Raw genomic sequence first — 13480 nt, forward strand, 5'->3', positions numbered from 1 at the left:
GCACCTGGGGTGCAATTAACTAACTAATTTAGTTAGTACCTGGGGTACTAACGAAGTAAAACTTTGACAAAGCTAATCCCATATTTATTTAGGAGAGCTGTTTTATTTGGTTTCATTGTTTTGTTTTAAAATAATGAAATAGAATTATATTGCGCAAAGCACAGTTCCTAGAGAGATCCTAATGTGTCATAGAACAGACTATGTTTCTGAAATGCGTCAGGTACATTTAAGACAACCTGATACAATGTAATTAGCCTACAGAGAGCAACAATGTCAGCCTCGCCCTGGAGTTCCCTGCCTGTGTAAAATAGGCTGCAGAGAGAGCATTCCGCGTAACATTTTAGCCCCTTGACTCCCCCTCCCTGCGTACCTTGTGGAATAGCGGTGGGCTGGTAAGACGTCTCCGACAGCTGGTACGTTGGCAGAGTCGGCATGGCAGTGGGAGGGAATCCCCCCGGAATGAGATGGTTGAAAGCCATCAGTTGATTGGCCCCAGCTTGCTTCCTCCATCTCGCACGGCGGTTGCTAAACCAAACCTATGGATTTAATTTAAAATTTGAGGATTTCACTGATGAAATAATAGTACATTCTTAATGAATTTTTCATGCTAAAACAGATTAAAGGCCCCTTACTGACAGGGCAAATAGATGCAAGAGCCCTCTACCTTCTGTGTTATATTGTCAGGGGAGAAAGGAGAGTTCAATGTCACGGGGCCAGGAGAGGGGCTTCCTGCGGAGCACCCACAACCCCATGATGATCATGGGCAGGGAGGGCTGAGCATGGCTGGGAACGACAGGAACTCTCCACTGTCACCATCACCAACACCGACCCACCTTCATCTGCTTTCGCATCATACGGAGGATGCAGAGCCTCTCTGACCCGTACACGACATATATCCTAATTTGGTCTTCCCTATCACACTAACTTTGTATTATCGGTCTGCCTTGGCACTTCTCTACCTTATAAGCATAGCTCCTATATCAGGATACAAATTGACCACGAGGATAAATGGAGCCCTTTTACCATCGCTGTCAACGTTGAGACATTGTTCTGATCTTAATGGAAATAAATGCCAAAGAGGTAAGTATTTTAAGAAATGAAAGCATTTTATCTAAGAAGATCCCTTAAATAATTAGTTTATTATTTCTTTCAATGACAGCTTTAAGCACCTATATTATTCTATGCCAAGCACTGTGATGGCCAGGTATATTCAGAAAAAAACCTTGGTGTAATATAATAAAATGCCTTTAAGGAATAGCAGCTGGAGAAATGGCAAAAATAGGAGCAAGAAACGTAACTGCACACCCAAATGTTAAGGAACTGTGATACAGGCTTTTAGTGGGACCCATCATCTTGCCCAATTCTTATAGCTGCAGCTTAAAAGTGGAATTCTTTTTAAAAGTTTAATTTACTCATTTTGGGGGCGGGGGTGGGGGGGGCCAAGAGAGAGAGGGAGGGAATTCCAAGGAGGCTCTGCGCTGCCAGCACAGACCCCAGGGCAGCGCTCGATCTCATTAACCATGAGATCGTGACCTGAGCTGAAGTCGCTTAACCAACTGCACCAACCAGGCACCCCTTAAATGCGGAACTTTGGATGATTTGACAGAGTGTGTATGTGATGCTTCCCCTAAAATTAGAGAGTATTTCTACCAACTAAGGATATTCTAATTACGGGGCGCTCAGATGGTTAAGCGTCCGACTTCAGCTCAGGTCATGATCTCGCAGTCCGTGAGTTCAAGCCCTGCATCAGGCTCTGTGCTGACAGCTCAGACCCTGGAGCCTGCTTCGGATTCTGTGTCTCCCTCTCTCTCTGCCCCCCAACCCCGCCACTCTTCCTGTCTCTGTCTCTCTCTTTCCTCTCTCTCTCAAAAATAAACAAATATTTTTAAAAATATATTCTAATTCCTAATCAGAAGGGCATTGAAAACTTCATATGGATAAAGTACCGTGCTTGGGGCCAGAGGGAAAAGGGATGAATAAAATGTCAGGATAAGGGGTGCCTGGGTGGCTTAGTCGGTTGAGCGTCCGACTTTCGCTTGGGTCATGATCTCGCGGTTCGTGGGTTCGAGCCCCGCGTCGGGCTCTGTGCTGACTGCCAGCTCAGAGCCTGGAGCCTGCTTCAGATTCTGTGTCTCCCTCTCTCTCTGACTCTCCCCTGCTCACGCTGTCTCTCTCTCCTAGAAATAAATAAAAATATTTTTTAAAAAAAATGTCAGGATAAGACAGAGTCCCTACACCCAGTGGCTTTCAGACTTGCCCTCTGGAATTCCCAGAGCCCTTAAGGAAACCAAAATCATTGCTCACTAGATGCAGAAGCTCCATATTTGGAAATGCAGAGAATTGGGGGAAGTTTGGAGTGGAGACAGAATCTGAACTCATCTTGTAGTATGGATGGGACTTTAACAAAAGGTCGCCCCAGATGGAGGGAATAATACAGAAGACCAGAGTGTCCAAGAAAAGGTAAAACTAGATTTCCTTATAGAACAAAGCTAACATTTAGACAACTTAATTGTAATTTTTTTTTAAGTCATGGAAACTTTTAAAGGAGTGGAGGGAGGAATTTCTCTGTCTTGGAGCAAGAAAACCCAGTTTAACAAATCCTTTGCCAAGGTATCTGCTTAAACCTTTGTGATGCACCCAAGCATTTGTCTGAAAAGGAGTCGGGATGTCTCCAGGCATAAGACACTGGTAAGGAAAGCTGTATGAACTTCCTCAAAATACTAACATTTAGTACTCCTTAAGTTTCCAACAGGAAAAGAAGGTAAGTCAATATTTTCCCATGTTGATACATAATTGAATTAGAGTTTTACTTAACCTAATAAATTGCCACCTGGGATAATAGAAGCATGAGCAGCAAGCACTCAATTTCAGGTCTGTATCCACCATGTTTTCTCACTGCAAAGCTAAGCATCTGCTGTCATGACTCCCAGAAGTGCTTCGAACAAGCTGTTTGGGGCTGAGGAGGCTGCAGGAAGGAATGCGGGCTGTATTCACACCTAAGTGTGCCATACTATACGACACACCGTGTCGTATTTTGTATTCTAAACTCTCCAGATTAATGAGTCACACTCCGTTCAGGTGAAGTGGTCTCTGACACCTACCTCAACCAAACTGTGTGCTCTGGATCGCCAGCTTTAGGCTGGAAAGAGAGTTAAATTTTCAAAAGGTCACTCACTCAGACTTATGATCCTCCATCCTACTGCTGAGATCCTACGTGAAGAACTCAGAGTTCACACTTCCATCGTCATCAGATCATACTGCCAATCTCCCTGTGCCAACTTCCTGCTGTAACCTTTAGATAAGTAAAGCAAGTTTGATTTACCCAGCGGGTGGTGATGCCTGATCACTCCTTCGAGCTCAACCTACTTGTGATCCGGATAATTCTGACTCCTCCATCACCCACTTTTTTTTTTTACATGAAAAATGTTTTTGCCCAAATAATAAGTAATAAGAAACTTGACAACTTCCTACAAATATCTTCAGATATCCAAAAGACTAGGGAAGGAAGGGTTTTGGCGGGGAGGGGTTCTTTTCATTTTTCCAAAATGATACAAATACTGAAGACACTGAGCAAACCTACCAGGAGTTGTATTTAAAAGTTCTTACACTTACAATGTGATATCTATTATACCTACGACAAAAGATGAACAGAGATCATTGGGAAGCAAATCTTTACTGAAAAACAAACCTTCTACAGGAGGTTCAAGAGTTTGCCAGTGGAAGGAATTTAAATGTTTAAATTTAGGCTAAATAAATCCAGAGGGCTCTTCCTGAGAGAACCAGAGATTAGTGAGGGCTGTCCTTCCTGTCTCTAGCCATTTAACCAGATTTGTTATTATCTGGCCATTGCCAGCCTTCTGCCTTTCCTAGAACCAGCTGTGTCTGCCAAAAGAAGCATTAATATATATATTTTAATGTATAATTGTGTTTACATATACATACATAAAAGAAAATCATTCTTGCCTTCTTTATACTTCGAAACTCATAAAAGACATATCTGCTGGGTATTTTTGCTGGGTTTAAAAAAATTTTTTTAATGCTCTATTTATTTCTAAGAAAGAGAGAGAGACAGCCTGAGCAGGGGAGGGTCAGAGAGATAGGGAGACACAGAACCTGAAGCAGGCTGCAGGCTCTGAGCTGGCCATCAGCACAGAGCCCAACGCAGGGCTCGAACCCATGAACCATGAGATCATGACCTGAACCGAAGTCAGATGCTTAACCGACTGAGCCACCCAGGCACCCCATATCTACTGTTTTTAATAGGAAAAAAGTGTCCTTGAAATAACCTTCATTCTATTTTTTCTATTTGTTTTTAATTTTATTAACGACTATTTATTTTGGGGGCGCCTGGGTGGCTTAGTCGGTTGAGCGTCCGACTTTCGCTTAGGTCATGATCTCGCGGTTCGTGGGTTCGAGCCCCACGTCGGGCTCTGTGCTGACTGCCAGCTCAGAGCCTGGAGCCTGCTTCAGTCTGTGACTCCCTCTCTCTCTGACCCTCCCCTGCTCACGCTGTCTCTCTCTCTCTCTCCTAGAAATAAAGAAAACATTTTTTAAAAAATGACTATTTTGAGCAGAGGAGGGGCAGAGAGAGAGGGAGACACAAAATCTGAAGCAGCTCCAGACTCTGAGCTGTCAGCACAGAGCCCAATGTGAGGCTCAAACTGGCGAACCGTGAGATCATGACCTGAGCCGAAGTCAGACACTTGACCGACTGAGCCACCCAGGCGCCCCTTCATTTTCAGTATCTAAGCTGACCAAGCACAGTGATCCGGGGTTCTGTTATGACCCCGTCTTTGACTGAAAGACATTCTCTTAGCATCCAGAGGTCTCAGATAACTCTTTCAATAGTGTATCACTAATTCCTAACAATCAATGATTCATCTTCTAAATGAACCGGGTGACTGCATGACACTGAATAACTTCATCTGAAATGGGTGGAAGGCATTTATGACTCAGTTGTTACAGTTACTAGAAACTGCCCTTTGTTTTGAAAAGAGCAGCAATGGCAACAGAAACAAACTGGCCTTTGGTGTTGGGAGAGACTCTTGAGTGTGCCGCCAATCTGTTAGCCAGTAGGGCAGAAAGACCAAGTCTTACAAAGTCGGCTATCTACATGTTAAGTACAATTCTGTGACCTCTAATTCAGTGTAATCTCACTCTCTCCACGCATTATCTGGCCTTCCACATAACACCTAACATGGTATGGAAGTGGAACAGGAGGCATATATTAGCTGACAACTACACTAACTCCAGTTAAATGCTGTTAATTGCCTGTATAATACCACCGGACATCAAAACCCTCCCTCAAAGCACGTTTTTCATTCATTTGATGAACTGCGACCTCGTTCATTTTCATCTGCCCCTGGATCTTTCCCCACTGGTCTTTCTCTCTACAGAGCCCTTCCACAAAGCTATATTCATGCCTTTGGGAAATGATCTTTAGACCCATTTCTGAGGTACTATGATATCCAGTGAGTTTTTGAAGCAAAATTTAAATTGATTGAAAGATCTCATCACGTCATGAGAACTAGGGGAAAAAAGATAATGACCCACAGAAAAGAATAAGTTTTTCTTTTCATAAATTTTTCTCTTCATGGGTCAGATCAGTAACCAATTTGTTCTGACTTCCAACGGTCTGAGTTGGAGAAAGCTTTGTACTTCAAAAGATACAATAATACCTCTTATTCACACAGGTACACTGCGGACCAGGAAAAATGGAATCCCATGCCCCCCACTTTGCTACCTCTGTGACCTTGACTCTTATTTACTATCTGTGGCCCTCTGCTTTCTCATCTACTAAATGGGAGAAGTAAAAAGCTACTTCACAAGAGTGTTGTGACAATTAAATATGACAATACAATTAAAGCTCTTGCAAAAACACCTAGGAGATAGTGTTCAATAAACGTTAGCTATTAAGTGCAAACATCACATTGCCATTGCTGTCTTAGACACCCAAGAATTAAAGCCTTGCTTTGACTTCTGTGGTCTACAGCCAAAGCCTTTTGTGCCCATGAGCAAATAGGAAAGTGCCCAAATAACACCTCAAATAATTGAAAGCCAGTTTGGCTTGAATGAAGACTTAGGTCAAATTTGCCTCCAAGTTTCATGGATTAGTGCTAATTATCCCATGGTGTAAGCCTAATTTTGCCCATCAAGAAATTACTGGTTCGGATTTTTGGCGTGGTCCTCAAAGGCAATCTAACCTACATTATTCCAGATGGGTTATTTCAAATGTAATTTGAAAAATGGGGAGAAGCATAATACTTAATGCTTAGAAAGGGAATTCACAACACATTAAAAGGCTTGATTGAACACTAGATTCAGCGACGTCTAATGCCCAATACAGTACTCTCCAAGTAGGCAGATTCAGGATAAGCTGCTCCACCCTGGACCTTCTCGTTCACTCCACACCCCCTCTCGTTCCACATCCTACTATCCCAGTGCTGCCTTCCTGCTGGGCGAGGAGCTGGTTGAGGGAGAGACGGGTAAGGAGCACTATGCTCAGAGGAATGTCAGAGGACCCTGGATACACAGGGAGGCAAACTCAGCTACATCTTCTTTCACCCCAAGAGCAAAGTCCTGCCGAGAATTTCAGGATGATCATAGCTTTGTGTCATTATGGAATTCAGGGCCAAATGTTCCATCCCTATCTTAACTTCTGAATTATCCAGATCTGCTGGATGGCTTCAAATCCCCATTGGATCCAAAATACGAAACACAAGCGTTTGGTGAGAATGTAGAGGAAAAGGGACCCTTGTGCACTATTGGTGGGAATGTGATCTAGTGTAACCACACACTGTGGAGATTCCTCAAAAAGTTAAAAATGAAACTATCATATGTATGATCTAGTAATTCTTTGGGTACTTACCCAAAGAATATGAAAACACTAATTCGAAAATATACATTCACCTTTATGTTTATTGCAGCATTATTTGCCATACCAAATTATGGAAGCAGCCCACATGTCCATCGATAGATGAATGGATAAAGAAGATGTGGGGTGTGTGTGTGTGTGTGTGTGTGTGTGTACATATGCACAATGGACTAAGCCATTAAAAAATGAAATCTTGCCATTTGCAACAACATGGATGGATCTAGAGGTTATAATGCTAACTTAAATAAGTCAGAAAAAGACAAATACCATATATTTTAATTATACGTGAAAACTGAGAAATAAAATAAACAAAGAAAAAAGAGATGAACCAAAAGCCAGACTCTTAACTGTAGAGAGCAAACTGATGATTACCAGAGGGGAGGTCAGTGGGGGGCAGGTGAAATAGGTGAAAGGGATTATGAGTACATTTATTGTGATGAGCACTGAATAACGTATAAAATTGTTGAATCACTATGTTGTACACCTGAAACTAGTATGTTAACTACTGAAATTAAAATCAATCAATCAGTCAATCCCTATTGGATTTCTCTGAGAATCTCAAATTACTGATGAGAAATCATGCATCTTAGTTATTTAGTTATTCATTTTATTTTAGAAAGAGAGAAAGAGTGAGCAGGGGAGACAGGCAGAGAAAGAGAGAGAGCGAAGCCAAAGCAGGCTCCATGCGCAGAGTGGAGTCCAACGCAGGGCTTGATCCCATGATCCTAGGACCATGAAATGAACCCAAATCAAGTTGGACAGTCAACTGAGCCACCCAGGCACCCCCTAGTTATTTTTAATTGGGGGATGGGAGAGGAGAGATGATATTTGAGAATATGGCAAAGCCAGGGACTGTACACACACACACACACACACACACACACACACACACAAGCAGGCAGAAGCAAAGGCACAAAATTGTGTACAAATCTCAAGTCCCCTACATTTCTTGAAGTTCTTCCCATGATTATTCTGGTCATCTGTGAACCAAACTGAGATCATCTGATCGAACCTATCCCGTATTTTAAAACAAAACAAAACAAAACAAAACCTGAAGCCAACAGGATTACAGCAGAATCAAGTGACTTCCTCAACAAAACACGTTTGTTTGGCAAGCTGAGACCAAAACCCACATTTTCTGACTCCTAATTAAATGCTGTTTCCTCCAACAGTTTCCTTTGCTGTCTTCCATTATCCTAGTGGGGAAAGAGTGAGACTTCTCTGCTTTGTGGAGGTCTCAGACGGAATATTTACCAAAAATTTTGCACATCACAAATATTTACATTCTTCCCCACCAAACTAATGCTTCCCATTATTTGCATAATAATACCCAGGAGGGGAATCGGGCAAATCCGTCTTTGGCGTACATGTCTTAGATTGTGTACTCAGATTTAGCTGTGATAAACACACATAGCTACCGTCTAAACAAATTTTTATGAAATACTGACAAAGGCCTGAGATATTATACATCAGTTAAGTCAGTGCTATCTGTATCCAGAAAACTTTAGAAATATTTTACTCAGGGAAAAAGAAAAATAAAATGTAGACTTGTTTGTGGCAGGGTGGGGGGGAGGGGAGGAGGGGGGCGCAGAGGGTGGGGGGGGTGTTCATTTGGTGTTTGGTTTTCCCAGGTGCCCCAAATTAAACTAACTCACACTTTCTGGCTATCACTCAAACTGTGTTGACTTTGCTACTGCTTTCCCAGATCCTTCTCAAAACTAAAGGATTTTGTTCTGGCATTTTAATCAGTGATTAACTACTCCCTTCTTTTTCCTGCTGTGTCAAGTAAAAGATCCATATGCCGGGTGTTGTCGGGAATTTGTTAGGCTGTAGATCATAGCTGTGGTGCAAGACATGATGCATCTCAAGGGAACGAATGAAGCTATAAAGAATGTAAAGAGTCACGGGGTTAAAGCCACATTAGGACAGCTGTTAGGTTAATGAGGGCCCTGCTCTGGAGAGGAGGTCACTGTATAGAAAAATATGAACCCCTCTTTATTGGTTTGATCCCATGTCCTCCGCAAGTTAATGGGCTTTTCTCATTCTCCTTTGACATTCACTGAGCCAGACGTGAATGCTGGGCACTGAGCAAACGGCAAGGGCTTGAGATTTATTCTGTCCCCCGTCCTGGTTTTCGGCAAAGGCAGACATGAGGTACAACAACACTGAACGCTCTTTTAGTTTCCCATCACTCTCTTTGATTTCTTTAAAATCCGTGCTTATTTTTTGACTCTGAGTTCAGAGCTGATCTTCTATCTGTCGAAAGGACAGACTCGGGATGTGGGCTTGACCAATAGGGAGTATAGAGACCAAATCCTGGAATCTAGTGGGCACGCAACAAAAGTTTGCTGGAAGAATGGAGATAGGAATGGATCTGACTTCAGATTTAAATCAGGTCATCACAGAGCTATAATAAAAGCAACTAGATTTGGGGGTGCCTGGGTGGCTTAGTCGGTTAAGCGTCCGACTTTCGCTTGGGTCGTGATCTCGCGGTTCGTGGGTTCGAGCCCCGCGTCGGGCTCTGTGCTGACTGCCAGCTCAGAGCCTGGAGCCTGTTTCAGGGTCTGTGACTCCCTCTCTCTCTGATCCTCCCCTGCTCACGCTGTCTCTCTCTCTCTCCTAGAAATAAATAAAACGTTAAAAAAATTAAAAAAAAAAAAAAAAAAGCAACTAGATTTGATGTATATAATATTTATAACACTGTTCTGTAATATCAGAGTACATACACTACATATATTCCATAACATAATATTTAGTTACACTTATTATCATAATTTGTGGTTAGTGGTGGTCACTTCTGGAGAGGAACACTGAATCCCCATGTATCAGGTAGGGAGATTCAGTAGTTCCTGCAGTAAAACATTTGTACTATAAACCTCCACATATCTGCGACTCTTGCCTTCGCTCACCCTTCCATCCACATCCTGCTTACAAAATCTGTTGCCTACTTTCCACCTCTGAATACTTTGGCCACTGTCCTTTCCTTTCCACTCCCATGGCCACTGACCCGTTTCGTGCCCCGCCCTCCACTGCCTATCACATCAACTGTGAAAGCAGAGCCTTCGCCTGAAACCCAAGGCTCACAAGTTGTCCTCAGCCTGGACACCCAACCATATTCCTCCCTGCCCCCTCCTACCTCTTCCTAGCTTCCAGCCACATTCAACAATCCACTGTTCCTTCAACGTGAATGGAAATGAAAGATCACCAGATATGTAACTCAAGTGTTTGTCCACATTGTTCCTCTTACTAATACACTCATGCCACCCTCCCTGACCAGTGAATTTCTATTTAGCTTCAAAAGTTCATCTTAAATCTGGCGTCTTCGGGAGCCCCTCCTGTTACTCCAGCAAGATCTCTTTCTTTCCTCTTCTCAAATCCCACCGCACTTTGTTTCTGTCTTATAGTACTTATTATACCTGTGTTGTTGTTGTTTTTATTATTACTTGTGTTTACTTCATTAACCATATCAGACTGCAGCTCCTTGAGAGATTTGTCTTCATTCATCTTAGTATTCCTTCACTTTGTTAGCCCTATGATAGATGGAAAGCCAAGGTGAATAAGACAAGTCTTCTGACTGGGCTCTGTGACCTGGAAGAGGATATTCCTGTAAAAGTCTATGAAAGGAGAGGAAATCAGCTGCAAATCAAATGCACTGATCAATCTAGAGACCAGATCAGCGGACCCGTTCACTGCTGAGTCTCCAGCCTCACTTTGACTATGAAAGTCAGGTAGCTGGGAAGAACACAGCATTTCCAGATGAGGTAACCTAAGGAGTATTCAATCAACCAATGGAAACATTTTACACCAAAGCAGCCTTTCTGGAGAGTTCAGAGTACTTCTATAAGTTCAAAAGATTATTCGGACTATTCTTAAAATAACATAGTTACTTAAAATGCTTCTAGACTTTAAAATTCTTAAAAGGGGTTTTACTGTATACACCTATGTGCATCGTCATAATTGAAAGACCAAGAAGAGGAAATATATAGAATCCAATTACCTGTATCAGTTACTAGTTTTATGGTCTTAGGTAGTTACTTAAATACTCTGACAAATAAACTGGGGACAATGACAGTACCAAGCTAAAGTTTTAATGATGAGTAAACGGGTTAATTCACGTAAAGTGCTTAGAGCAGTGACTGACACAAAAGAATCACTTAAAATTTATTTGCTATTATCTATGTACCATCCCTAAGGTCCATATAGTAGCCGGTATATAATGAGAATTCCTGAAATGGCGAATGAATAACATGAACTAACACACTTGACCCAGTCTAATCATATTCTCCCAGTAATGATACCCAAAGGCTAAAATAAGAATGTACATTTTCATGAATAGCAAAACAAACAAACAAACAAAAACCACCAAAAACCCCACTAAGGATGAAAAATAAAACAAGCAGATCACATTTTCAAACCTATACATATAAAATACTTGTCCCAGACAACATCAAAGGCAAGGAGCCAAGCATATCTATCCTATCGATAAATTTAACTAGACTTACCAACCTATTAAGGGAGAAAAAATATAATTTTCTGACTGCTTAGCAATGTAAAATACTGCTATTCAATAGACATACCTAAAACAAAAGAGATTGGGGTGGGGAGAGTGGATCAGGTAAATACAATAAAAATGAAGAAGAGGTCATGATATCGCCATCATGACAAGGCAAAAGACAAAAGGCACTAGGGAGAGGGGTGCTTGGTTGGCTTAGTTGGTTAAGCACCCGGCTCTTGGTTTCAGCTCAGGTTGTGATCTCATGGTTTGTGAGTTCGAGCCCCTCATCAGGCTCTGTGCTGACAGCGGAGAGCCTACTTGGGATTCTCTCTCTTCCCATCTCTCTGCCCCTCCTCTGCTCTCTCTCTCAAAATAAATAAATACACTGTTAACCAAAGCCACTAGAGAGAAAGGTGGGAACTTTATACTACTAAAGGCTATAACTCACAATGAAGTGCCATCCCTAACATATTTATTTTCTTGGTTTAAAACCTGGTTTAGAGGAGAAGGCACTTTTTTGTTTCCCATCGGATTTAATCAGGGCGTGGGTGTTTTCGAGTCAGTACCTGCACTCGGGCCTCTGTGAGCTTCGCCCTCTGCGCCAGCTCCTCCCTGGTATAAATGTCAGGGTAGTGGGTCCTCTCGAAGGCTCGTTCCAGTTCTTCGAGCTGTTCTGCTGTGAAGGTCGTTCGGCTCCTGCGCTGCTTTCTCTTCAGGGGCAAATCCGGTTCAGAGTCAATGTCGGAGCCTTCATCCGACTGGGGTGCTGAGGCTAAAGGCACAAGAGAGAAAAAGCAATAAAATGGGAGTCAGAAAACAAGTGTGCCCAAGCCCAAGCCTTAGTGATTCAAATCCTAATGCACATTCCCAGTGTCTTCCCCTGGACACCAAGCCCCTCTCTGCAGTATTACATTATTAAATGATATTTAATCTCCTCCCCTATTTTGTCTCCAAGCCCCCCAGGCAGAAATCATTGTTCTCTGCATCTGTCAGTCTTGGTCCATTAGCGATCTTAGAAAACAGGGACAACAATTCTTCCATTTGTACAGCCCTCATGCTTAGCACTTAATGGGTACTCCATTTGTGTTATGAATGATTCAAATTTAATTTGGCTCCAAATTAACTTTCTCCAACTTTTACATGAGGAAATCTGTTTAAAAAGGTGATTCTTAAAAAAAAAAAATTCCTGGGGTGCCTGGGTGGCTCAGTCGGTTAAGCATCCGACTTCGGCTCAGGTCATGATCTCTCAGTTCATGAGTTCAAGCCCCGCGTCGGGCTCTGAGCTGACAGCTTGGAGCCTGGAGCCTGCTTCAGATTCTGTATCTCCTTCTCTCTCTCTGCCCCTTCCCTACTCATGCTCTGTCTGTCTCTCAAAAATAAATAAATGTTATTTAAAAATAAAACATTTTTAAAAATTTTTTAAAAATAAAAATAAAATTTTAAAAAATTCCAAAACTGACATAGTATCTAAGAAGTCCTTAATAGTTACAGGATTCCAACAAATTTATAGATTCTCCCACTTCTGTAGAAGAAATCATACTTAAATTTAGTATCTTATCACCAGATATTGAGAAATATTTAAGAAGAGTTTAGATATTGTTAATGTAAACCTCAAGAACAGACTCAAGAAAAAGGAGGCATAGTTGAGTGACCTGTCCCTAAATGAAAAGTTCCAAGCCTGGGTCTCTGCTGAATGGTGAGCAGATGCCCAGAGACAGCTGCCTAAGTTGAGGTACACAGTGAGAAATAAAAACACAAATGCCTGTGATCAAAAATTAGTGCAACTGTGAGATGGTCACACAGAGCAGAGAAACCAAACACAGGGCCCTTCTGAGCACGGGGCCATGAGTGGGTGACTGTGTCGGTCATGTGTCCCTGAAGCCAGCCCTGTTGCAGGCCCCTCCCCAGAAAGTTTGAGTTGGTCTGTGTTAGGAGACATCAGGGAAGGAGATTTTCCATAGTTAGTGTGGGAGCATCTCCAAAAGAGAGGAAGGAACTGGGAAGTGAGATAGGAATTTGCATGAATGATACAATATGGCATCTGTGAGTTAACGATACAGTATCTGTCAGCCTAGAGATCATTTTGAGGTGTGAGGGTGTAGCAGACAGAG

General features: G+C 42.3%; 1 protein-coding gene across 2 annotated transcripts in view; it reads right to left on the bottom strand.

Moving 5' to 3' along the window:
* PAX3 (paired box 3) overlaps window positions 1-13480 on the bottom strand; it is a 97096-nt gene that overhangs the window by 19873 nt on the left and 63743 nt on the right. For both annotated transcript variants that reach the window (XM_039236839.1, XM_039236838.1), the window contains exons 5-6: window positions 11936-12141; window positions 371-536 (exon numbers count right to left, since the gene is read on the bottom strand). In XM_039236839.1, coding sequence (XP_039092770.1) covers window positions 371-536; window positions 11936-12141 — 372 coding nt within the window. The remainder of the gene's footprint in view (window positions 1-370; window positions 537-11935; window positions 12142-13480) is intronic.

The sequence above is a fragment of the Hyaena hyaena genome, unplaced genomic scaffold (genome assembly GCF_003009895.1).
Source record: "Hyaena hyaena isolate Hyena2069 unplaced genomic scaffold, ASM300989v1 scaffold_117, whole genome shotgun sequence".
NCBI classification, from domain to species: Eukaryota; Metazoa; Chordata; class Mammalia; order Carnivora; family Hyaenidae; genus Hyaena; species Hyaena hyaena.